Source organism: Ovis aries, chromosome 6 (genome assembly GCF_016772045.2).
Source record: "Ovis aries strain OAR_USU_Benz2616 breed Rambouillet chromosome 6, ARS-UI_Ramb_v3.0, whole genome shotgun sequence".
NCBI classification, from domain to species: domain Eukaryota; kingdom Metazoa; phylum Chordata; class Mammalia; order Artiodactyla; family Bovidae; genus Ovis; species Ovis aries.
Genome location: NC_056059.1, coordinates 111843589 through 111869332, shown reverse-complemented (window position 1 = coordinate 111869332; position 25744 = coordinate 111843589). Strand labels below are relative to the sequence as shown.

Genomic DNA, 25744 nt, shown 5'->3' with positions numbered 1-25744 from the left:
AATCTGATTTTGTTAAATGTGAGTCAAGAAAGAGAGGGAGCCTTAGAAGTAGCTAGCAGCAACCCTGGGCTTCTAGGATGGACCATCTCAGGCTCATCTCTAGCCCTCTGTCGTGACCAGCTGGGCACACTGGCTCTAAGAAGAGTCATCCATCCTCATCAACATTGTGATCTGGGATCCCCCACGTGAATACGTGTGTGTGTGTGTGTGTGTGTGCACGCTCAGTTGTGTCTGACTCTTTGAGACCCCATGTCTTATAGCCTGCCAGACTCCTCTGTCCATTCTTGTCTGGAATATTCCAGACAAGAATACTGGAGTGGGTTGCCATTTCCTACTCCAGGGGATCTTCCTGACCCAGGGGCTGGACCCTCATCTCATGTCTCTTGCGCTGGTAGGTGGGTTCTTTATCACTAGCGCCACCCAGAAAACCCACATGAATACATTCTAGGTGGGAAAAGGGTCCTCACCCTCCAGGAAATAATGCTATGGAAGAAGTCTACAGTCGACATCTATATCAATGACGTTCACTTTGAGCTCCCCTAGAGACAAGCAAGTTTCTTGCAAAGTCACTAAATTGTTAGATACCACAGTTCAATACAATAGGGAACTGTTAGATACAACAGGGGACCCTGAGGGTCTGGTTATGCTGAATATATCATGACCTCATGGCTGGAGCAAACCAGCAGTGATTTCAAATATGGTGCCCAAGTTTAAGGCCACATGAACTGATGCTTGAGTGACAGGCGCTGGCCTCCTATGTAGGCCACTCCACAAGTCCAGGTGGGAAGGTATACTTAATTATTTTTGCAAGGTGAAGGATGAGTGAGCTCACCCAGAACCTACAGTTTGGGCCATTCATTAAAAAAAAAAAAAAAGGGTGAAAGGTTAATGTAAGGAAAGAGACAAAAGCGTTTTGTGAATGACTCACTTAACATTCCCTAATCTTGCCCCAGGTTTTCGTATTCCATTCTCTCAATGCAAAAGACCTTTGAGTAACTCAGACTGGTCAGATGTCTGCCATGTCTCTTCTATGGGTGTCCCTTTGTTCTGTTTTCCCATCTAACTGCGACAGAAAGCTTGTGTTATTCTCTGGCAGTTTCCAGAGAGAAGCCAGCTGGCTGATGGGGAATTCAGGTCATTGGAGAGACAAAGCCTTGAGCGAATGTTCCTTGAATCTGTTCCCCTGCCTTTCTGACACGGTTGGGGGGAAAGGGTGGTGGCAGGGAAGTGATGGGAAGCATTTCAGCTTCGACATTCTTTGAGAAAGTGTTTTTCTCTGCATCTATTTTATGGGAACTGTCTGTCCCGTATCTATCTGTCATATATGGGAAAGTTTCCAAAGATGCTTTTGGCACAGATCTCTGCCTGGAGTTAAATATCGACCACACATCTTAAAAATAGTGAGGGGTCTCAGTTATGATAACAGAGTTGTAGGTGATTTTAAAAAACATATACTCGGGGCTTCCCTGGTGGTACAGTGGATAAGAATCCACTTGCCAATGCAGGGGACATGGGTTCGATCCCAGGTCTGGGAAGATCCCACATGCTGTGGAGCAAATAAGCCCTCATGCTGCCAACTACTGAGCCCTGCACACCCTGGAGCCTGGGAGCCACAGCAAGAGAAGCTACTACCACGTGAAGCCCGCTCACCACAGCTCAAGACAAGCTCACACGGCAACAAAGACCAGCATGGTCAAAAGTAAACAAATAACTAAAATTTTTGAAAACCAGAAAAAAAAAATATATATATATATCTGTAATTTAAACTTTTCTCCAATAAATATGTGTTACAGGTAAACAGTTTTAAGAGTCTACATTTTTAAATTAGAAAACCATAAAGTTTGCTCTTTATGATTTGAGATTATGGATATACCCTCTACCCTCTAAATCAAGGGTCAGGAAGGCCAAGCTAGGAAGTCTTAGAAATCACCCAGTCCATTCCAGTGTTATAGATGATGGATTGAAGCCCGGAAAGGGTGGTGGGCTTTAAGGAGAATAAATGTGGAGGCTTGAAGTCAGGCCTCCTGTCTGTTGTGAGTGTCTGCTTAAAGCCCCCCTGAGCAGATCTGAGTGTTGGTGTCTAGAGGAGCTAGGCACCCAGGGAGCTGACCTGGGTGTGAGCTGAGCTGTTTGTGTCTGTGTGTAAGCCACGAAGTGTTAGGCATCTACAACTGAGACCCAACCAAAGAAGCCTCACCTGAAAGATATGGCAAGTCACAAGGCTTTTATAAATCCTTTGCTTTGGGCAAAATGTGCTTCTACACCCCTGAAAGTCAGGAGCTCTGGGTCATGCCTGTCACATGGGAAAGCAGGAAAGATGCCCTCAAACCTGGGTCACCTTTAGAAGCAAATCACTGCTAGAGTGATTTGCGTGGGGAAGGACGAGGAACAGGGCTGGGGAGTGGACATCTGAAGGCCACTGGCTGGAAATGGCTTCCGGGCTAAGCTGGGAGAGGGGCGGAGTTCACTGAAGGTCACTACCCAGACCGCTGTCAAGGCCCAAGGGAAGAGCGTCTGCATGTGGCGGGAAAGCATCAGTTACCTGAGATTATCCCTGCAGATAAATCTGACATTTCTTTCACTTAAGATGGACTTCAGTTTCGTTATAGAGGAGCCAGAGCATGAGTCACTGGAGGAAAAAAAAAAGAAAGTGTTAAAATAACAAGAGCTCACAAGCATTTCCTTGGAGTCGCTTGGTTTCTTCCGCCAGGCGGGCCCTGGGCAAGGCCCTCAGATGAAGATGTGAAGTGGAGGGAGCTTCAGAGAGCTCACAGGTCCGCAGCAGAGTCAAAGGTGGGAACTAGGTAGAGACCTACCATGGAGATACAATTAAGAGACTGTCGAGTGAGTGAAAGTCACTCAGCCGTGTCCGACTCTTTGCCACCCCATGGACTTAGTCCATGGAATTCTCCAGGCCAGAATACGGGAGTGAGTAGCCTTTCCCTTCTCTAGGGGATCTTCCCAACCCAGGGATCGAACCCAGGTCTCCCACATTGCAGGCGGATTCTTTACCAGCTGAGCCACCAGGGAAGCCCAAGAATACTGGAGTGGGTAGCCTATTCCTTCTCCGGTGGAACTTCCCAACCCGGGAATTGAGCCTGGGCCTCCTGCTGAGCGGATTCTTTACCAGCTGAGCTATGCTGGGATGGGTACAGGTAGAGGAAGGCCCCATTCATTTCCTGAGCCAGTCTTTTCTCAGCGCATTCATCCCTGTGACTCTGGATTCTTTCACGAGCTGATTCCTGAAATAAGCCTGAGAATATATAGGAGTACAGAGTAATAACACATACCGGGGAGGTTTTCCAGGGTCATGTACCAGCCAAGCCTGTAGCGTAACCATTGGCTTCAAGTTAGGGGCTTCCACTCGTCCAAATATGCTAAGAGAGAAGAGACACAGAACACTGTTAACCCCAGACTGAATTGTTGGAGCACCCACAGCCCCTGTGAAAAGTCATCGGGCTGGGTGTCACTGGTTAGAACCTACCGTTTGGAAGTGACCCATGATTTGCATCAGAATCAGCCACCTTTACTTATTCAGGATGGCCCCAAATAAGTAAGATTCTCAAAATAAGGGTCTTCATCTGTACATTGATGCTGATTCTTTACACACTTGCTATTCCAAGAAGATACAATTCTCTTACACTCGCTTAGACCGAGGTAAGGAGCTCACTAGAATCGCAGAATCTCTGCCCACCACCACCTGCTGAATCAGAGCCAGCAGCCCAACAATTCTCAGGCGATCCCCACGCACAGTGAGTTTGAGACGCGTGTCGTTGAAAGACCCCTCTGTCCTGTTCTGACCCCAGCCCTAGGCTCTCCCCATTAGGCTCCACTACTCCTGTCACAAGCACCTGGGCCCCTAATATTCACACTTGCACCCGAAAGCTCGAAAGTTTGGGGTCAGAAGAAGACAAGAGGACAAAGGCTCCCCCTGGACTCAAACAGTAACAGAGGGCAAGGAGGGGCTGCTCTGGTGGTCCAGTGGTTAAGAATCTACTTGCCGTGCAGGAGACGTGGGTTCAAACCTTGGTTGGGGAACTAAGGTCCCACATGCCATGCGGGCAACTGCAACTAAGACAGGATGTAGCCAAATAAATATTAAAAAAAAAAAAAAAGAGAGGAAAGAAGGAAAATTCATCTGGGGCATCTGGAGTGCCGGGTGGTGGTGCTTTAGTCACTCGGTTATGTCCAGCTCTTGTGATCCCACGGACTGTAGCCTACCAGGCTCTTCTGCCCATGGAGAGGAAAACAGTGGGGCAGGTTGCCATTTCCTCCTCCAGGGGATCTTCGCGACCCAGGAATTGAACCCATGTCTCCTGTGTCTCCTGCACTGGCAGGCAGATTCTTCACCACTGAGCCACCTGGGAAGCTGTACAGGAGAGAGAGCTGCTGCTGCTAAGTCACGTCAGTTGTGTCCGACTCTGTGCGACCCCATAGACGGCAGCCCACCAGGCTCCCCAGTCCCTGGGATTCTCCAGGCAAGAACACTGGAGTGGGTTGCCATTTCCTTCTCCGACAGGAGAGAGAGCAGGTCTCAAAAAGCTAAGAGGAAGAGCTGGACCCCGTGCAAGGACCTTTAGAGAATTTTAAACATCGGAGAAACTGGACAAAAGTGTTGACTTAGAAAGACAAAAATCTTACCATAGAATACAACATTCTACCTTTTGCAGCCCACATATTCAGTCCTGAAGTTCAACATGAAAAGTATATTCTTCTAAAGGTGAAAGAGCCAGCAGGAGACTGTGTTAGCCCTGACCCACTGGAGGCAAAGGGACAAGTACCTCATTTCATTAAAGGCGTTCTCGAGCGACCCGTCGAGCACCACCTGGACTGTACCACAGGCACTTTCTGCAAACTTAAAAACAGAAACACCATTCCTCAGCGTGCAGACTTAATGCCAGTCCCCAGCAGGTCCATCCCCAACAGCTCTTAACATCAGCTGGTGAAAGAGCAGCTGCCCGTAGGGTTCTACCTCAGACGTTTACCCCAAATTCAGTTCAGTTCAGTTCAGTTCAGTTCAGTCGCTCAGTCGTGTCCGACTCTTTGTGACCCCATGGACTGCAGCACGCCAGGCCTCCCTGTCCATCACCAACTCCCGGAGTTCACTTAGACTCACGTCCATCGAGTCAGTGATGCCATCCAACCATCTCATCCTCTGTCGTCCCCTTCTCCTCCTGCCCCCAATCCCTCCCAGCATCAGAGTCTTTTCCAATGAGTCAACTCTTCGCATGAGGTGGCCAAAGTACTGGAGTTGCAGCTTCCAAAGAAATCCCAGAGTTGATCTCCTTCAGAATGGACTGGTTGGATCTCCTTGCAGTCCAAGGGACTCTCAAGAGTCTTCTCCAACACTACAGTTCAAAAGCATCAATTCTTCGGTGCTCAGCCTTCTTCACAGTCCAACTCTCACATCCATACATGACTACTGGAAAAACCATAGCCTTGACTAGACAGACTTTAGTTGGCAAAGTAATGACTCTGCTTTTGAATATGCTGTCTAGGTTGGTCATAACTTTTCTTCCAAGGAGTAAGCGTCTTTTAATTTCATGGCTGCAGTTACCATCTGCAGTGATTTTGGAGCCCAGAAAAATAAAGTCTGACACTGTTTCCACTGTTTCCCCATCTATTTCCCATGAAGTGATGGGACTGGATGACATGATCTTCGTTTTCTAAATGTTGAGCTTTAAGCCAACTTTTTCACTCTCCTCTTTCACTTTCATCAAGAGGCTTTTAGTTCCTCTTCACTTTCTTCCATAAGGGTGGTGTCATCTGCATATCTGAGGTTATTGATATTTCTCCCGGCAATCTTGATTCCAGTTGTGTTTCTTCCAGTCCAGCGTTTCTCATGATGTACTCTGCATAGAAGTTAAATATGCAGGGTGAAAATATAGAGCCTTGACGGACTCCTTTTCCTATTTGGAACCAGTCTGTTGTTCCATGTCCAGTTCTAACTGTTGCTTCCTGACCTGCATACAGATTTCTCAAGAGGCAGGTCAGGTGGTCTGGCATTCCCATCTCTCTCAGAATTTTCCACAGTTTCTTGTGATCCACACAGCCAAAGGCTTTGGCATAGTCAATAAAGCAGAAATCGATGTTTTCCTGGAACTCTCTTGCTTTTTCCATGATCCAGTGGATGTTGGCAATTTGATCTCTGGTTCCTCTGCCTTTTCTAAAACCAGCTTGAACATCTTACTAGAGGGCATATGCTTCCCTCCAGAGTTCTGGAAGCCATTGTTCCAATCTGTGTCTGAACAATGAAGTTCAGCTTCTTTGCTGCTAAGTTGGCGGTTCAGAAGGCAGAAGTCCAGATGAGTAAGAACAGCATCATTGCCAGAGAAGGACGGTAACATTGCTTTCCTAACACCACGCACTGTAGACACCATACCTCTTATTCAGTGGGAGCAGACCCTTGAGCAGTAAGAAAGGAAGAAAGACAACAGAAAATGCCAAGGAGAAAGAAACTGTGACAGACGGTGGCCTTGAAGGCTGCATGGGCATACTGAGGAGTGGAGAACAATGAACAAGTGGGTATTCTTGAACATGGGGTTGTAGTTCTTCAGGCAACAAAGATTGAGCTGGAATCTTCGCTAGATGCTGGGGAAAATAAGATGAACGAAAGTATGTGATCTACGGAGGGGGAAATGGATACATGTATATGTATGGCTGAGTCCCTTCACTGTTCACCTGAAACTGTCATAACATTGTTTGTTAATCGGCTATATGTTAATACAAAATAAAAGCACTATGCAATCTACTATTTCTTCCAGGAGGCCCACCCAGACCCCCTGGGACTATCTCTGCATCCCCTTCTCACATTATCCAGCTCTAGGGAATTGTGATGATGAGTTTAACGTGGGTTTAGCCCCTGGGACTGAGAGTTGTGAGCCTGGCCATCGCACCCACCTCCACAGCGCTGGAGCCTTGCAGCCAGGGTGGGCGCCCAAGGAAAGTCCATGGACAGAGAACAGGGAAGGAGAGCAAGATGCCCAAACACCCTATGATGGAGAGCAGTGAGGAACCAGCAAAGGCACAACAGAGGAGGACCAAAACCAAGTGCTAGAGGGTGAATAGGATTTCACCTGGTAGGGGTTGAGGCAGGTGCACACAGAAAGGCCAGGACAGGGCTGCTGTAGTGGTCCAGTGGTTAATAATCTGCCTGCCAGTGCAGGGGACACAGGTTCGATTCCTGGTCTGGGAAGATCCCACATGCTGCAGAGCAATGAAACCCATGTACCACAACTTCTGAAGCTCCTGCGGCCAGAGCCTGTGCTCCCCAACAAGAGAAGCCACACCAGTGAGAAGTCCTCACACTGCAACTAGAGAAAGCCTGGGTGCAGCAGTGATGACCCAGCACAGCCAAAAAAAAAAATAAATCAATAAAAGTATTTTAAAAATAAGCACAAAAGAAGCTTAGAGTGAGGCCAGAAATATATAGACAGAGGGGAAGATGGTATTTCCCAGCGTGAATTCTGGATCGGGAGTCAGACATCTTGGGACAAACACCCACGTTTGCCACTTGCTGTGTCTCTTTAGTGGAATGCTTATTTACCTGCACCTCCATTTTGTCATCTGTAAATTGGGTATGATACTCAAGGTGCCCGCTTCACAGAGTTCTTGCGAGGATGCATGATTTTAATCCACATAAAACCCTGAGGACTACACCTAGCACACAGTAAATGGTCTGCAAATGTAGATTATTAAGACTGTTCCAGGAATCTAAGATGGGCCAATACCTGGATCAGAGGATTCAACCGAGCCAGAGGTGCCTGGCAGCCAAAGCTCCAGAAAAAGGCAGAAGCAGGACTCTTCACCTAGAGTCCAAGACCTTCCATGAATGGCCACAAATTACATGTGAAAGTCTTTGGGCACGTGCTTATGAACATTTTTCTCAGGAAAGAACCCTAAACTTTTGTTTCTAAAAGGAGCTGGGATGCTCCCTTCTCCAAGTGAATTAAAACCAACCACTGATTGATGACCTCCTAAGCTCTTTGGTCTCCAAATTCTAGAATTTCATGTGTGGTACTTACCCTTTTGTTTGTTTTTCTTCATAAAGTGAATTATTTTATTTTAATTTTTTTACTGGAGGATAACTGCTTTACAATGTTGGGTAGATTTCACACAGTACAACATGCCAGTACCAGTGAAATTGCTCAGTCGTGTCAGACTCTTTGTGTTCCCATGGACTGTAGCCTAGCAGGCTCCTCCATCCATGGAATTTTCTAGGCAAGAGTACAGGAATGGGTTGCCATTTCCTTCTCCAGGGGATCTTCCTGACCCAGGGTGAACCCATGTCTCCCACATTGCAGACAGACACTTTACCGTCTGAGCTACCAGGGAAGCCCAAACAACATGAAACAGACATAAATATACATATATCCCCTCCCTCTAGACACTCCTTCCCATTCTGCCCCATCCCACCCCGGTTCTTACCCTTTTGGACAGCACTTCCCAGAATACAGTAAGATAGTTTGTTCTGCAGTCTTTCTTCCAGTCTGGACAAGACCACGTGTTCAAATCTAAAAGACATGGTTTGCAGAAAAGTACTTAAAGTGGGAGAGAAAAGGCGTAATTCATCTCTGTTCTTTGTGGGCTGTCGGATCACAGTGGAGCCACTTTCTGCAGCATCACTGCCAAGACAGAGGACGGAGAACGGACGCCTCTCGACCCAATTTAACCAAGTGCCCCCTGAATCCCTTCCAAGTTCTCAGCTTACCCTCCACGCCCCAGACAGGAACACAGTGACCAGCTTTGAGTCATCATTCTGGGAAACTGCAGCAAAAGCTCATCTGACAGAGACAAGCCCCCAGTAGAATTTCCAGTTCCAGGAAGAATTTGAGATCATTTCCTCCCTCACTGCTTTCATCCCCACACCCTTAGGCTCAGATACCCTCAGAGTCTTCCTACACATACCCCATCCAGACAGGCTCAGCTGTCAGCGAGGAACCACAGACATAAGGTAGGAACACAGTTTCTGTGCTACTTCTACGAAGGATACCTGCCTTAACACACTGACATTTTTTGTATTGTTTTTTATTGAGGTATAACAGAGGATGAGCTGGTCAGCATGACAGACTCAATGGACATGAATTTGAGCAAACTCTGGGAGACAGTGCACAGCAGGGAAGCCTGGCACGCTGCAGTGTAATGTGCTGCAAAGAGTTGGACACGACTTAGCAACCGAACAGCTGCAACGACAAATAATTGACAAAATCGTAAACTACCTAAAGGGTATAATATAATGACTTGATGTGCATATATACTGGGGAAAGATTCTCCCCCATCAGGCTAATTAGTGCATCCATCACCTCACATTCTTTTTTTTTTTGATGAGAACTTTGAAGTCCTTATGGCGAAAGCTGAGTGCAGAAGAATTGATGCTTTTGAACTGTGGTGTTGGAGAAGACTCTTGAGAGTCCTTTGGACTGCAAGGAGATCCAACCAGTCCATCCTAAAGGAGATCAGTCCTGGGTATTCACTGGAAGGACTGATGCTGAAGCTGAAGCTCCAATACTTTGGCCACTTGATGTGAAGAACTGACTCATTTGAAAAGACCCTGATGCTGGGAAAGATTGAGGGCAGGAGAAGAAGGGGACAACAGAGGATGAGATGGTTGGATGGCATCACCGACTCAATGGACATGGGTTTGGGTGGACTCCGGGAGTTGGTGATGGACAGGGAGGCCTGGCGTGCTGCAGTTCATGGGGTCACAAAGAGTCGGACGCGACTGAGCGACTGAACTGAACTGATGGCTTCTGTGGTGGCTCAGCAAGTAAAGAATCTGCCTGCAATGCAGGAAACCCTGGTTCGATTCCTGGATTGAGAAGATCTCCTGGAGAAGAGAACAGCTACCCACTCCAGTATTCTGGCCTGGAGAATTCCACAGACTGTATAGTCCATGGGGTCACAAAGAGCTGGACATGACTGAGCAACTTTCACTTTCTTTGAAGTCCTACTGTCCAGCAAATTTCTATTATATAATACAGAGTTAACAATTATGGGCACCATGTTACACACTAAATTCTCAGATCTTATCTGTCTAATAAATGAAAAATTTTACCCTTCTTTCCCTATTTCCTCCAGTTTCCAACCCCTGGAAACCACTTATGTAGTTTCTGTTTCTATGGGTTCCTTTTTTTTTTTTTTTTTTAAGATTCCACTTATGAGTGGCACCATGCTGTATCTGTCTTTTTCTGTCTGGTTTATTTCACTTAGCATGATACCCTCCAGCTTCATCATATTGTCACAAATGACGGGACTTTCTTTTTTCAAAGGCTGAATAATATCCCATTTTGGGTGTGTATATCACATTTCCTTTATCCAATGCATTTGACTACAAGCATTTATTGAGTATTATGTCCTGGAGACAGAGAGATGAATTAGATAAAAGTTCTGCCTTCAGAGGCCCCGGTGATCTGCTATAATCAAATAAATCAGAGAAAAGTCAATTTGGGTTGGGGGTGGTATGCAGCATCAGGAGGGAAGGTGATGTTGAACTTGGTTTTGAAGGATGAATAGGAGTCTTCAGACAGATGAGCTAGAGAAAGGGGCTCCATGAGGAGATAGCAGTGCACAGGCATGGGGTTTAGAATGATCTTGGCAGAGCAGAAGGGATGGGGAGGGGCTGGACTGATGATCAGGTGTATGAAAGACAGAATTCAGACTTTATCTTAGAGGCAAAGAGAGCTGTTCGGGTTTTAGGTACGAGACAGAAGCAATCCCATTGGGATGGCCAGATGGAGGCTGACCTAAAGGGGTCAGGGGTGAGCAGTCTGTCCAGCAAGAAAAGAGAGGATGTTAGTGAGCTGGATTCAGGCAGTGGTAACAGACACAGGAAGGAAAGGATGAATGCCAGGTAAATGACTAGATGGGGACTGATTGGGCATGGCAGCGGAGGGCAGAATGAGAGTGAAGGCACAATCTGGCATGGTGTCACCTTGGCTTTGCACCAGCAAGCAGGTCCTGGGGGGTGTGGAGAGACCCCAGAACCCTTTCTCGTGCCCCAGAAGTCAGACACATAGCAGCCTCTTGTCTCCTCTGCCGGTATGTGCACAGCTGACCCTACAAAAGCACCCATCTTTCTGCTTCCCTCTCATTATAGGTTAACTCATGTATCCCCCAAAAGATGTGTTGAAGGCTGTTTGCAGATGCAATCAAGTCACAAAGAGACTGCTACTTCAGTTAAAATAATTAATTTTTTAAAATGAGGCTGCTAGGTTGGGTGGGTCCTAGTCCCATAAGGCTGAGGTCCTTATGAGAAGGGAGGTTTGGTTACAGAGGCAAACACAGGGAGAAGATGCTGTGGAGACGCACAGGAAGAAGACAGCCAAGTGGGGATGGAGACGGGGGTGGAGTGGGTATCCATGAGCAAGGTTTTCCAGCAAACACCAGAAGCTGGAAGAGTCAGAGTCTCTCCCCCTGGAACCTTCAGACAGAGCACAGCCCAGCCGACACCTTGATCAAGGACTTCTAGTCTCCAGAAGTGTGAGAAAATAAATTTATATTGTTTGATGTCACATTCATTAGATCATAGAGAAAGCAAGGGAGTTCCAGAAAAACACCTACTTCTGCTTCCTTGACTACGCTAAAGCCTTTGACTGTGTGGACACGCCGAACTGTGGAAAATTCTCGAAGAGATGGGAATACCAGACCACCTTACCTGTCTCTTAGGAAACCTGTATGCAGGTCAAGAAGCAGCAGTTAGAACCAGACATGGAACAATGGACTGGTTCCAAACTGGGGAAGGAGTATGACAGGACTGTATATTTTCACCCTGCTTATTTAATTTATATGCAGAGTACATCATAATAAACGCTGTATGAATCAAGCTGGAATCGAGATTGTGTGTGTGTGTGTGTGTGTGTGTGTGTGCACTCTCAGTTGCTCAGTTGTGTCAGACTCTTTGTGACTCCGTGGAATGCAGCCTGCCAGGCCCCTCTGTTCATGGGATTTTCTCAGCAATAATACTGGAGTGGGTTGCCATGCCCTCCTCCAGGGGATCTTCCCTACCCAGGGATCAAATTTGCATCTCCTGAATTAGCAGGCAGGTTCTTTATCACTGAGCCACCTGCCAGGAGAAATATCAACAACCTTAGACATGCAGATGATACCACTCTTAATGGCAGAAAGTGAAGAGGAAATAAAGAGCCTCTAGATGAGGGTGAAAGAGGAGAGTGAAAAAGCTGGCATGAATCTCAACTTTCAAAAAACTAAGATCATGGCATCTGGTCCCATCACTTCATGGCAAATAGAAGGGGGAAAAGTGGAAACAGTGACAGACTTTATTTTCTTGGGCTCCTAAATCACTGCAGAGAGCAAATGCAAGGATAAAATTAATAGACTCTAGCTCCTTGGAAGGAAAACTATGACAAACCTAGACAGCATATTAAAAAGCAGAGACATTACTTTGCTGACAAAGGTCTATTTAGTCAAAGCTATGGTTTTTTCCCAGTGTCATGTATGCATGTGAGAGTTGGACTATAAAGAAAGATGAGCGCTGAAGAATTGATGCTTTTGAATTCTGGTGCTGGAGAAGACTCTTGAGAACCCCTTGGACTGAAGGGAAATCAAACCAGTCCATCCTAAAGGAAATCATTCCTGAATATTCATTGGAAGGACTGGTGCTGAAGCTGAAATAATTTGGCCATCTGACATGAAGAACTGATTCATTAGAAAAGACCCAGATGCTAGAAAGATTGGAGGCAGGAGGAGAAGGGAGCAGCAGAGGATGAGACGGTTGGAACGCATCACCGGACATGCTCAATGAACATGACTTTAAGCAAACTCTGGGAGATAGTAGAGGACAGAGGAGCCTGGTGTGCTTCAGTCCCTGGGGTCACAAAGATTTGGACATGACCTAGTGACTGAACAACAGCAAAAATGCGGTTCTTCATTATGGCAGCCTCAGGAAACTAACATAACTACAGATGTGGGCTTGACCGCCAATGACAGAAAATAAAGCTCTAGATCAGAAACCTTCCAGGGATGAGGAAGTAATCCTGAGGGTTTCCATAATAATTAAATGCATTAAAAACAAAATACAAATTAGAACAAAACCTTTTCCATGTACAGATGTAAATAAATACTGTGGAGTTGAAAGATAAATTTGAATCATCTCCAATAGAGGCAAAAATGTTGATGATAATGAAGTGAGCATACATTTTTGTAAGGTGCTATAACGGTGCCCCTGTTCATAGGGTTTCACGAACATAAAGCTTTTTTATCTTCACAACCACATCCAGAGAGAAGTTTCTGAGTTTGTCACCTACCTCTTGCCCACAAGGATATCTCCCCCTTGCCACCTGCTCATTAGATTAAAAGAAAAGGAGAGAAATTTTACAATAAAGAGAAACCAAGTACATAAAAAGCAGAATAAAAAGTTTTTTAAAAAACGTAATTAGAAGGTTACAATGGAAACTGCTGCTGCTAAGTTGCTTCAGTTGTGTCCAACTCTGTGCAACCCCATAGACGGCAGCCCACCAGGCTCCCCCATCCCTGGGATTCTCCAGGCAAGAATGTTGCCATTTCCTTCTCCAATGTGTGAAAGTGAAGTCGCTCAGTTGTGTCCGACTCTTCAAGACCCCATGGACTGCAGCCCACCATTTTCATAATAAAGCAAAGCAACAAGGCAAAATTAATGTAACAAAAAATAAGGGAAAAGCATTTAAGCCAGACTGTAGAACAATTAAAACATAAATTTAGGAATGGAAAGACAGCAAACAAAATAAGAGGAAGAGGTTAAAATCAGTAAAACCTGAGGCCAAAGAAGAAGGAAGCTGACAAAATAAAATGACCTATATGGGATTTAATTGAAAAGAAAGCAATAATAAAGAACTCTAAATGGTAAACAGATGAGAAGTAGATGTTTATATATCTTTAACTTTAAGAAAGAATTGAAGTGGTAAATTGAAAAAAAAAACTAAAAAGTTTTAAGGAAACACATTCAAAAGCTAAAAGGATTAAATGAATGACCATCAAAAGCTAAAGCAGGTGCACTCTTTACCACTAGTGCTGCTGGGAAGCCCAACTTACAATAAAGGAAATTTTAAAAGGAAAGCAAGAAATATGGCGAAAACTGGAAGTTAGCCAAAAAGAAAAAAAAAATGGAGACACATATTTATATGTCATATTTCTGGGTGGAAAGTCTAGATTAAAAATGAATTGAAAATTACAAAATAAACACACTAGATGAAAATATAGAAGACTTCAATCTTGCCTGAGGAAAACCTAAGCAAAACAGGCAACCCAGTAGCCAAATGGGACAGGGTTGACAGACTTCCCTGCCTTTCTATAGACAAAACACAGAATATAAACAGTATTAAAAGAAAAACAGAAGCTGAGAAAAATAGATAGGTGACAGAAAACAGGCAGGATGTCATGTGGTTAAGAATACAGATCCTTCAGCCAGGAATCCTGGGACTGCTCCAGCTCTCCCATTCACTAGCTGACAACCCACTCTGCAGCCCTGGGCCTCAGACTTCTCATCTGTACAATGGGATCATCTCAGGAGTCCTGAAGGATTAAATGAGCAAATATTCATACAGCACATAGAGCAATGACTGGGACTATTATAAGTCCCAATAAATAGTAGCAATCACTGTTGACTTATATCGAACTTCTTTGAGAAAGCAATAAACATCCAATAAAAGGATTAATCCATATGAGCTGTCAGTTAACAACAGGAATAGAAATGTCCACCATTAAATACACAAATATGCTGAGCCTCAAAATCGAAGCTAGGCAAACAACAAGGTCCTACAGTGTAGCACGGGGGACCACACATGATCTCCCGTGATCAATCATAATGGAAACAAATATTGGAAAAGAATGCACATGTGAGTTTAAGTGAGTCACTTTGCTGTACAGCAGAAACCAGCAGAACACTGTAAATCAACTATACGTCAGTTTCAAAAATTGAAGGAGCTTCCCTGGTGACTCAGTTCAGTTCAGTTCAGTTGCTCAGTTGTGTCCGTCTCTTTCCAACCCCATGAACTGCAGCACACCAGGCCTTCCTGTCCATCACCAACTCCTGTAGCTTACTCAAACTCATGCCCATTGAGTCAGTGATGCCATCCAACCATCTCATCCTCTATCTTCTGCTGGGAGCCAGCACGAGGAATCCCGCCCATGGCAAAGGTCATGAGGAAGAGACCCGACAGGCAAAGGCGAGTCGGATCTTGAGGGAACCTCCCTGGACCTACTCGAGCATCTACCCCCAAACCAGAATCTGTTTGCCTTACTATATTATGCCTTTCACCAACTCCTCTGACATTAACAGGGGGCTGTCCCCCCACCACCTTTTTCTGGAAAAAGTTAATTTAGAGCTTTTAGATAATAAGTCTCCTGGGCATAATAAGAGTGTTTCGATCCAAAAACCTCTCTGATGGCTTTCTAGCCTGCCTGATAGGTTTATCCAGACTCTTAATAGCTACGCATGTGATTGTTTACAGCCTTCCGACCGCAAGAGGCACAGGAAGCTTAAAGATCCTAGGAATGTAGGGCCTTCTGAGGAGTCAAAATCATTAGAACAGAACTGATTAAGGGTTTCACTGTTGAGCCAATACTTGCTGCCAAGTTTTCATATCTTTTATTTGTTGATATAGTTGGTATGTAGAAAAAACAGGTAGTAGCCCTGGCATTAGCAACATTAGATCTTTGAGCTGAGTACTTTCTTTGTTATAACCCACTGCACCTTTGTTCTACAGGAATGTAACTTTATTTAGTACTTTGAGGGTGATGCAGATTAAAGAAAAAACACTTCAAGGGAAAATGAGTTTTCTGGTTGATAGACATTTATCTAGGAAAAGAGCCATAAAAATGTTAACAGGCCTCTTGGCCAGAAGATAATGTAAATCACCTGAGACCTTTTGTATACGGGAAGGAGTGCAAAAAGAAAGCCTGGTCTCAGTAAGGGTCAGGACTGCTGCCCCTGCATAACTCTGCATATTCCATTATTTCTCTATGTACTACTTAGGGTATATAAGCTGCCTTTGAAAATAAAGTTGTGGGTCTTGCACTGATGCTTGGCTCTCCCATGTCATTCTTTTCTTATTCTCCCTTTTCAGGATAAATTCCCATCTGGAGCATAGAGGCTCACCGTGTCTACTTCTTTGCCTGGGCTTCTAAGACCTATGTGAGAGGGGGCCCAAGGTGGGGCACCCTCCGCTATTCAAGCGGGCGCCTGCAGCCTATGTAGACGGTGCAAGTCCCTTGTCTCGGGGCTTTATTGGCTTTCCATGTAAACCAAGGAATACAGTCTCTTTTCTCCTCTATTTTTTCACTACATTATTCTTCTCTAATCTCTCTTTAAATCTCTAATTAATCTCTCTTTAACTGCCGACTCTGTCCCCACTTCGGATACCCTGGATCCAACCGGGGCTGGACCCTGGTAGTCTTCCCCTTCTTTCGCCTTCAATCATTCCCAGATTAGGGTCTTTTCAAATGAGTCAGTTCTCCACATCAGGTGGCCAAAGTATTGGAGTTTCAGCTTCAGCATCAGTCCTTCCAATGAATATTCGGGACTGTTTTCCTTTAGGATGGACTGGATGGATCTCCTTGCAGTCCAAGGGATTCTCAAAGTCTTCTCCAAACACCACAATTCAAAAGCATCAATTCTTTGGCGTTCAGCTTTTTTTATAGTCCAACTCTCACATCCATACACAACTACTGGAAAAACCATAGCTTTGACTAGAAAGACCTTTGTTGGCAAAATAATGTCTCTGCTTTTTAATATGCTGTCTAGGTTGGTCATAACTTTTCTTCCAAGGAGTAAGTGTCTTTTAATTTCATGGCTGCAGTCACCATCTGCAGTGATTTTGGAGCCACCCCCCTCACCACCACAAAAATAAAGTCTGTCACTGTTTCCACTCTTTCCCCATCTATTTGCCCAGAAGTGATGGGACTAGGTGCCATGATCCTAGTTTTCTGAATGTTGAGCTTTAAGCCGACTTTTTCCCTGGTGGCTCCGTGGTGAAGATTCCACCTGCCAATGCAGGAGACACGGGTTGATGCCCAATCCAAGAAGATCCTACATGCCAAGGAGCAACTAAGTCCGTGGACCCCAACCAAAGAAACCCAAGCACCCTGGAGCCCGTGACCGCAACAGCAGAAGGCATGGCAGTGAGAGGCCCACACACGGCAACTAGAGTGTAGCCCCATGTGCCACAACAAGAAAAAGAGCTCTCACAGCAACAAAGACCCAGCATGCCCAAAAATAAATAAGTAAATAAAATAATTTTTTTGAAAAAGAGGGCATCCTTTTTGTATTTGGAAACAGTGGACATCTAGGTTGAAGAAGCCATCACACTGAGTTTTTTTTTTCCTTGGTAAGTAAAAAGCAATAAAATAATATTAAGAAAAAAATATATAAAGTAAAAGAATAAAACTACATAAAGCAAAAATACCCACATTATAAATAAAAAGAGGAGGAGAAAAAGAAGTCATTGCACAGTCAGACTTTCTCGGCAGAAATACCTTCCTGCAGGGAGGTGTTCTCCGTCTTTCTGGGAAGATAAAGGGACCTCTCACCTCTGGCAGAGCCGCGCACATCCTGAGACAGAGAAGCCCGGCACGTGGCCCCTGGGGGCTGTTCTGCAAATCAAGGGCTTCTGCCTGGCTCCCTTGGAGGCTCCTCCTGCCTGAGAATTCTTTGGTCCTGAATGGCGCCATTAGAGAAAGCAGACCACCATTTCAAAGCAGGCTATACCTTCCCTCAGGAAGGAGAGAATCAGGAAGCTTGGACAGTCCCAAATCCTGAAGGCATTTTTTCTCTAGAAAACATGAGCTGGCCTACAGAACACTGTCTTCCATCAGCCCAAGGAGCACTCAGAGCCCCAGGCTCCTGCACCCTGCGCTTCCCCAGGGCCGCCCCACATGACCCCAGATCTCACCAGGAGAGCCTGGCTCTCCACACCAGTGGAGGTCATCAGCAAGGGAACCCAGCAGTGTGTCCTCCAGGGTCACCAGGCCCCGCGGTTTCGCGTATTCACGAGCCAGCTCCTTTGTTTTGCTCCATAAGACTATCTAGGAAAGAATAAAGACAATCTATTATTGAATCAACTTACTAGGCTGAATAAAAACATCAAATCTGCATCTTTTTTAATGAAAGAAAACATGGGAGACATCATGTAAATCACCTGTATAAGAGTAAGGAGGGTGGGCATCATCAATTTCTGTGTGTGAGTGAGAGGGTGCGTATGTATGCGTGTGTGCATGATCATGTGTGTGTGTGTTCTCTAGGTCACAATGTAAAGTGAAGTGATTTTTCTGGACTGCAGGAACTGCAGGAAAAAAGCCTGAAAGCCACTAATCGGTATCTTATAATAGGACTTCCCTGCTGGTCCAATGGTTAAGAAATTGCCTGCCAACGCTGGGGACACAGGTCTGATCCCCGATGTGGGAAGATCCCACATGTCAAGGGACAACTAAGCCTGTGAACCATGACTGCTAAAGCCTGCGCCCCCCAGACTCCCTTCTCTGCAACAAGAAAAGTCACTGCACTAGAGAAAAGCCTGAGCTCAGCAACAAAGACCCGAAATTAAATGAATAAAAATTAAAAATAAAAAGTGCAGCCAAAGTTAAATAAATAAAAAAATTTTTTTAATCTTAGAACTCTTAAAGCTCCAAACACATCTGGGGAAGGCATTAAGAAGTTCCAAATTCCTGAAGTTCTTGGCAAAACAATTTTTGCTACATGCCATTTTCTGGGAGAACTGCTCGTTGCTTCTTAAAGAGCTCTATAATTCCCACTTTCCCCCTCAAATCTCCCCTTACAAATGGAGGAAAAGAACAAACACAGTGAGCTTTGTCAGGGACCCTTGTAAAGGTCCCTTGTAAAGTCAGATTTCAGAACCATCTTCTGTTCCATGGATCTGTTTATTCTCAGTAGGAGGCAGTGGAGTGTGTACTTTGCAGCCAGGCTCTGGAGTCTCGCTGCCTTTATAAAACCCAGCATCAGTGCTCACTAGCTCTCCGACCTCGGGCGACTAAGGAATCTCTAAGCCTCGAGTTCCCCATCTGTAAAATGGTGTGTGTGTGCTTAGTTGTTTCAGTCGCATCTGTCTTTTTGTGACCCCGTGGACTGTAGCCCACCAGGCTCCTCTGTCCATGGGATTCTCCAGGCAAGAATACTGGAGTGGGCAGCCAGCCTTGGGGGCTTCCCTAGTGGCTCAGATGGTAACAAGTGCACCTGTGATGCAGGAGACTCAGGTTCGATCCCTGGGTCAGGAAGATCCCCTGGAGAAGGAAATGGCAACCCACTCCTGTATTCTTGCCTGAAGAATCCCATGGACAGAGGAGCCTGATGGGCTACAGTCCATGGGGGTCACAAAGAGTTGGACATGAGACTGAGCATTGCCGTGCCTTCCTCCAGGGAGTCTTCCCAACCCAGGGATCAGACCTTGGTCTCCTAAGTCCCCTGCTCTGAGACCCTGGTCTCTTACCTCTCCTGCATTGGCAGGCAGATTCTTGCCTCTTAGCCACCATCGATTATAATGGTAAGGAATCCCTGAGATGCTGAGGCGAAATGAGACAATACAAGGCAAGCGCTTGTCAGTGGTCCCATCACTTATTCAGCCAGCGTCTCCCGGGTGGTAATCTACGAGCAGCTCCTCTGTGAAGGGCCTCGTGCTTGTTGTACCAACCAGAGCACCATGGTAACCGCAGCTCTAACAGTTGGGGGAGACGCTGTAATTTGTGGCTTTAAGGCTTCGGGGCTACATGAAGATGCTTTGGGGCACACTGAATTTTCACCTTAAACGCCGATTTTAGAAAAGACACACTCCATAGGTGCGGGGATTTGCGATGGAGGGGACACATGTATACCTATGGCCGATTCATATTGATGTATGGCACAGACCATCACAATACTGTAAAGTAATTGTCCTAAAATTAAGATAAATCAAGCTTTTATAAAAGAAAAGATGCACTCTGTTAGAGACCTTTCCCAGTATAATTAGTGTATTAAAATGCAGGCCTGTCTGGGTCTAAATCTTGAACTTTGTGCATTTCAGCTGGGTACTTTCAAGAGCATCAAATTCAGTCATCACTGGTCCCCTAACTCAGGAAGCCTCGGTGTTCTTTCTGGTGAAATGGAAAGACTGATGCCTAACCTGCCTATTTCACAGGTTCACAGTGAAAACGTAACAGGATAAGATTCAGAGAGCCCTTTGTAAGCAAAAAGGACACTCAGAAAATTCAAAAAGGCGTTGCTGTTACCATCATCACTATCACCAGAGGTTAGGGAGAGTTTTGAATTTTATCAGGTGGATCACTTTGGTTTGGATTGGGTTGGGATTTATGCTAGGTTTGTTTTGTCTGATTTTTGGCCAACTTTCCTTTCCTCTTTCTACATCCCCAATCCTCTCTCTCATCTCCTGTCCCCCGGGGTGTCCTGAATCCCTGTGACATCCTGGTCTCCCAAAGGCCCACAAGCTCCCTCCCCACCAGTCAAGCCTACATCCTAATATCCAGTTTTCCTCTTCCTTCACCCCAATTATGACCTCTTCCCTTTGGCTTTTATGGTCAGTTTTTAAATCCATAACTTGGCCCCAGTTACCTTGTTGCAAGGCACAGTGGGATCTGCCAGGTCGATCAGTCGTCTGTAGTCTTCCTTTGTCGCTTTGCAGGGATCCTTGGAAATGAATGCACTCATGAATGCCTGCTTGATCTCTTGGCAGTTTCTGCTTCTGTGAGATAAGACAGGAAGCAAAGTAAAAGATGAATAATGAGATTTCAAATATATGTTTAGAGCACAAGGCCTCCCAGGTGGCTCTAGCGGTAATGAATCTGCCTGTGAAGGCAAGAGATGCAGGAGACGTGGGTTCCATCCCTGGGTAGGGAAGGTCCCCTGCAGGAGGGCATGGCACCCATTCTGATATTCTTGCCTGGAGAATCCCATGCACAGAGAAGCCTGATGGGCTGCGGTCCACAAAGGGTTGGACACGACTGAGCGCACACACACGCCAAAGAAGTCTCACTGAGAAGGTCACTCTGTGCCAAGCGGTTCATCCACACCATTGCGTCTCATGTGCACAGCATCCTTATGGGATGAGCATCAGCCTCCCCGCCCTACAAGGTCCCTGCCCTCGTGAGGTTCCTCTCTGGTCAGAGAGACAGATCGGACACAAGCAAGCAAATAAGCTAACAAAGTAAGTACAGGTGATGATAGGAGCATAGGGAATCAGTGGGGAATTTTGGTGCAATGGCCACCTTAGGAAGGCTGGTCAGGAGATGGCTCCCTAAGACTAGATGTTGGGAGGGGTGCGGTCCAGGCAGAGGGCCCTGCAACTGCAAAGGCCCTGAGGCAGAAAAGAACCTGCTGATTTTCAAGAAGTGAGTGAAGAACAAGGGGAGCAGAAGGGAGAAGTCAAGTCAGAAAAGTAACTGAGAGGAGATCACGCGGGCCTTTTAGACCAAGGAAACGGTTCCGAATCTTACCTAATTACAAGGGGAAGATGGTGGATAGGTGGAAGCAGGGAGGCGGCCTCTGCTAACTTTTTTTTTTTTTTTGAAAAATCATTCTGAAAAAAACCTGTGCTGGCCTCAAAGATGGAGAGAAGTCTTTGAAATAGAAACTCGAACCCCACCGCCCCCTCCAAACAGCCCCTGGTGGAGAGCAGGCAGGATGGCAAGGCAGCAGAAATGGAGGGGAGACAGGGGTTTGCTGGAGGAGATGAGCTGGACCTTCCCTTGTGAGTTTGCGTGGCACGTGAACCTGAGCCCTTCGGTGGGGGCAGGGAGTGGGTTTCCATTGGCAGAGCTCAGCTATCGTCATCAGGACAAACTCTTGCCTTTGGACTTGGCATCCCAAGTATAATATCAGATCAGACAGCTGGACGCAGGGGAGGGAGGGATAGCCTCCAGTTTTTCATTCCCTCTGAGCCTGCTTTGTGCCTGTGGGGCACTAGCCAAGCTGTCATTCCAAGGGTCTTCTGCCTTCTGGCCTCAGGCTGGCCAAGTCGAGTGGCTCCTTCCTCCTGATGAACCCAGGAATCAGGGAATATCAGCGAGGCCCAGCCGCTATGGCCTTCCCTGGTGGCTCAGTGGTAAAGAAACCACCTGCCGATGCAGGAGACGTAACAGACACGGGTCTGATCCCTGGGTTGGGAAGATCCCCTGGCGAAGCAAATGGCAACCCGCTCCAATATTCTTGCCTCACGGGAAATGTCATGGACAGAGGAGCCTGGCGGGCAACAGTCCCTGGGGTTGCAAGAGTGGAATATGATTGAAGAGACTTAGCACATGAAAGCTTAACCCCATCCCCTTTGCCTCCTGGCAGCATCCAGGGAAACCAGCCTCCTTGAAACTTGGCCAAAATCTCATAAACCAAGTCCAAATCCTTTCAGTCCCTTCTAACATTCTTAGATGGAGAAGAAAATGGCAACCCACTCCAGTACTCTTGCCTGGAAAATTCCATGGACAGAGGAGCCTGGTAGGCTATAGTCCAAAGGGTTGCAAAGAGTCGGACAGGACTGAGCCACTTCACTTTCTTTCTTTCTATAGTTCCTTTTGGAGAAGGAAATGGCAACCCACTCCAGTGTTCTTGCCTTAGTCATCGGACAGGACTAAGCTACTAGCACACAACATCCTTAGATGGAGGCCTCTCCATTCCCCCGTGTGTCCCTAGGGTGAGCGTCCAGTTGTTCTGCAAAGAGCAATAAACCCACCTTGTTCAACCACAGGTGTTCTTGTGTAGGGGTAGGTGGGCAGGCGTTGACGATAACCAGCAATCTGAACTGGTTTTTTTGTTGTTCAGTCACTAATTTGTGTCCAACTCTTTGCAACCCCATGGACTGTAGCCCACCAGGCTCCTCTGTCTATGGGATTCTCCAGGCAAGAATACTGGAGTGGGTAGCCATTCCCTTCATCAGATCTTCCCAACCCAGGGATCGAACCCACATCTCCTGCATTGCAGGCAGATTCTTTACCATCTGAGCCACCAGGGAAGACTGAAAAATCAGCATGCTTCATCAGTGTTCATGCCCGACAAGCTCCAGGAGCAGCTTCTGAAAAAAGTGATTTGTCATAAGCAACTTTCTGGGTTGAGCTGGGCTCCCAGGCTGATAGCAGTTTGCTGTTTGCTTCCTTAATTGCTGACCTAGAGTCTCGATGCATGCAGGCTGGGCACCAGTGTCAGGATTCAAGGTCACTGAGATGTCCTCCTCCTTCCCATCACTCAGCTCCTTCCCACAGATCCCGACCAGCTTCCCTCCCGCCATGAGTATTCCCTCCTGTTCACCGCTTGCCCCTTCTTCCTACCTCTGGCCCACTCACGCAGGCGTCTGCAGTGCCCAGAGGCAGGGAAGTGCTAGAAGAGCACCGCTGCTCTCCGTGGAACCATCCAATTTAACCATTACCCCAGCTCTCCTTGTGTATGGGGGGCGGGGGAGGCGGGGGGGATTACCCTCTTCCCTGCTTTGGAGCTACCTAGTCTCAGAGCTTAGCAACCTGCCCAAAGCCAAACAACAGTCAGCAGGCAGGACAGGTGTCTTACCGTCAAACTTCTCTCTTTCTGCTAGACAATGCTGCCCCCTTCAGGAAAATTAAAATTATGTCCCTACTTATCCCCAGTCAATCCTAAAGGAACTCAATCTCAAATAGTCATTGGAACGACTGAAGCTGAAGCTCGAATACTTTGGCCACCTGATAAGGAGAGACGATTCATTGGAAAAGACCCTGATGCTGGGAAAGACTGAGGGCAGGAGGAGAAGGGGACGACAGAGGATGAGATGGTTGAACGGCATCACTGACTCAACGGACATGAGCTTGAGCAAGCTCCGGGAGTTGGTGATGGACAGGGAAGCCTGGCATGCTGCAGTCCATGGGGTCGCAAAGAGTCGGACACGACGGAGTGACTGAACAACAATACCAACTTATCCCCAGAACAAAGCTGAGTCCTAATAGGAATTAGGATCCGGTGGCTCAGATGGTGAAGAACCTGCCTGCAATGCAGGAGTCAGTGGATTCTCAAATTTGAGGCTCCTGGAAGCCTGCGCTGAAGGCGAAGACCGCCAGCTACTGGGAGAAGAAAGACTGACAGCATTCACTGAGGTGGTGAGGATTTTCTCAGCAGAGTCTCAAAATCAGAAGGCTCTTCAGACTTAGGAAAGCTCAGAAATAATTTATTCATTCACCTGGCAAATATTTATTGAGCATCTGCTATGTTCCAGGCACATTTGTGAACAAATAAGATACACCAGTGGAAAAAATAGACAAGACCCTCTGCCCTGGGTGGATTCCATTCTATCAGGGCAAGACTGATGGACAGTAAAGATAGTGAGTATCCCAGCAGTTTATAAATTCTATGGGGGCGGAGGGAGGGAAAATAGAACAGAAGAGAGTCAGAAGTCATGGGGAGGAAGTGTCTGTGTTGGGTGTTAAACAGGGAGGACAGTACATAACATTTGAGCAAAAGATCAAAGGAAGCAAGGAAGTTAGTCGCACAGACACCCACCGCACTCTGGGCAGAAGGGACAGCGTTCACAACAGCCCTCGTGCCTGGTTGTTCCCGAAACAGCAGAGAAGCCAGTGTGGCTGGAGCAGCGAGCAAGGTGGACAGTGGACGGAAGTGAGGTCAGAAAGGCGATCCCACTGGGCCGAGCTCAGAGAGCTTCTACTCATGAACTGGGGAGGCATACTACATGCTGAGCAGGGGAGGAGGCGCGTGACATTACTTAGCCTTCACAGCATTTCTCTGACTGCTTTGTTAAATATAGTCTGAAAATCGGAAGAGGCAGAGAGAGGTGAGCAACTTTCTGGGTTGAGCTGCTCTCCCAGACCAGTAATCCCGACAAGTGCCAATGGTGATTTGCACCAGGATGGCAGCAGATGTGATAAATTCTTGATTCATTACAGATTTCCTAACAGATAGGATAAGTAGTGTTAGAGAAATAGTTCAGTTCAGTTCAGTCGCTCAGTCGTGTCCGACTCTTTGCGACCCCATGAATCGCAGCACGCCAGGCCTCCCTGTCCATCATCAACTCCCGGAGTTCACTCAAACTCAGGTCAATAGAGTCAGTGATGCCATCTAGCCATCTCATCCTCGGTCGTCCCCTTCTCCTCCTGCCCCCAGTCCCTCCCAGCATCAGAGTCTTTTCCAGTGAGTCAACTCTTCCCATGAAGTGGCCAAAGTATTGGAATTTCAGCTTTAGCATCATTCCTTCCAAAGTAATCCCAGGGCTGATCTCCTTCAGAATGAACTGGCTGGATCTCCTTGCAGTCCAAGGGAGTCTCAAGAGTCTTCTCCAACACCACACTTCAAAAGCATCAATTCTTTGGTGCTCAGCTTTTTCACAGTCCAACTCTCACATCCATACATAACCACAGGAAAAACCATAGCCTTGCCTAGACGGACCTTTGTTGGCAAAGTAATGTCTCTGCTTTTGAATATGCTATCTAGGTTGGTCATAACTTTCCTTCCAAGGAGTAAGCGTCTTTTAATTTCATGGCTGCAGTCACCATCTGCAGTGATTTAAGGAGTCAATAATTCCAGGGTTTGGGGCCTGCGACACTGTAAGGATGGAGTTGCCATGAACTAGGACGGAGAAGTCTTTGGGTCGAGGTGGTGTTGATCAGGATATGTAATATATTGTATCAGTTCAGTTCAGTTCAGTTCAGTTGTTCAGTTATGTCTGACTGTGACCCCATGGACTGCTGCACACCAGGCTTCCCTGTCCATCCCCAACCCTGGACTTTGCTCAGACTCACATCCATCGAGTTGGTGATGCCATCCAACCATCTCATCCCCTGTCGT

The 25744-nt window shown here is 46.5% G+C and overlaps 1 protein-coding gene across 3 annotated transcripts in view; it reads right to left on the bottom strand.

Moving 5' to 3' along the window:
* LOC105614340 (ADP-ribosyl cyclase/cyclic ADP-ribose hydrolase 1) overlaps positions 1-25744 on the bottom strand; it is a 59663-nt gene that overhangs the window by 9654 nt on the left and 24265 nt on the right. For all 3 annotated transcript variants that reach the window (XR_009601102.1, XM_042251892.2, XM_042251893.1), the window contains exons 2-7: positions 20549-20678; positions 17883-18015; positions 8428-8513; positions 4782-4855; positions 3291-3377; positions 2543-2629 (exon numbers count right to left, since the gene is read on the bottom strand). Coding sequence is in view for 2 of the 3 variants with exons in the window: in XM_042251892.2 (XP_042107826.1) it covers positions 2543-2629; positions 3291-3377; positions 4782-4855; positions 8428-8513; positions 17883-18015; positions 20549-20678 (597 nt within the window). In the remaining variant the exon portion in view is untranslated. The remainder of the gene's footprint in view (positions 1-2542; positions 2630-3290; positions 3378-4781; positions 4856-8427; positions 8514-17882; positions 18016-20548; positions 20679-25744) is intronic.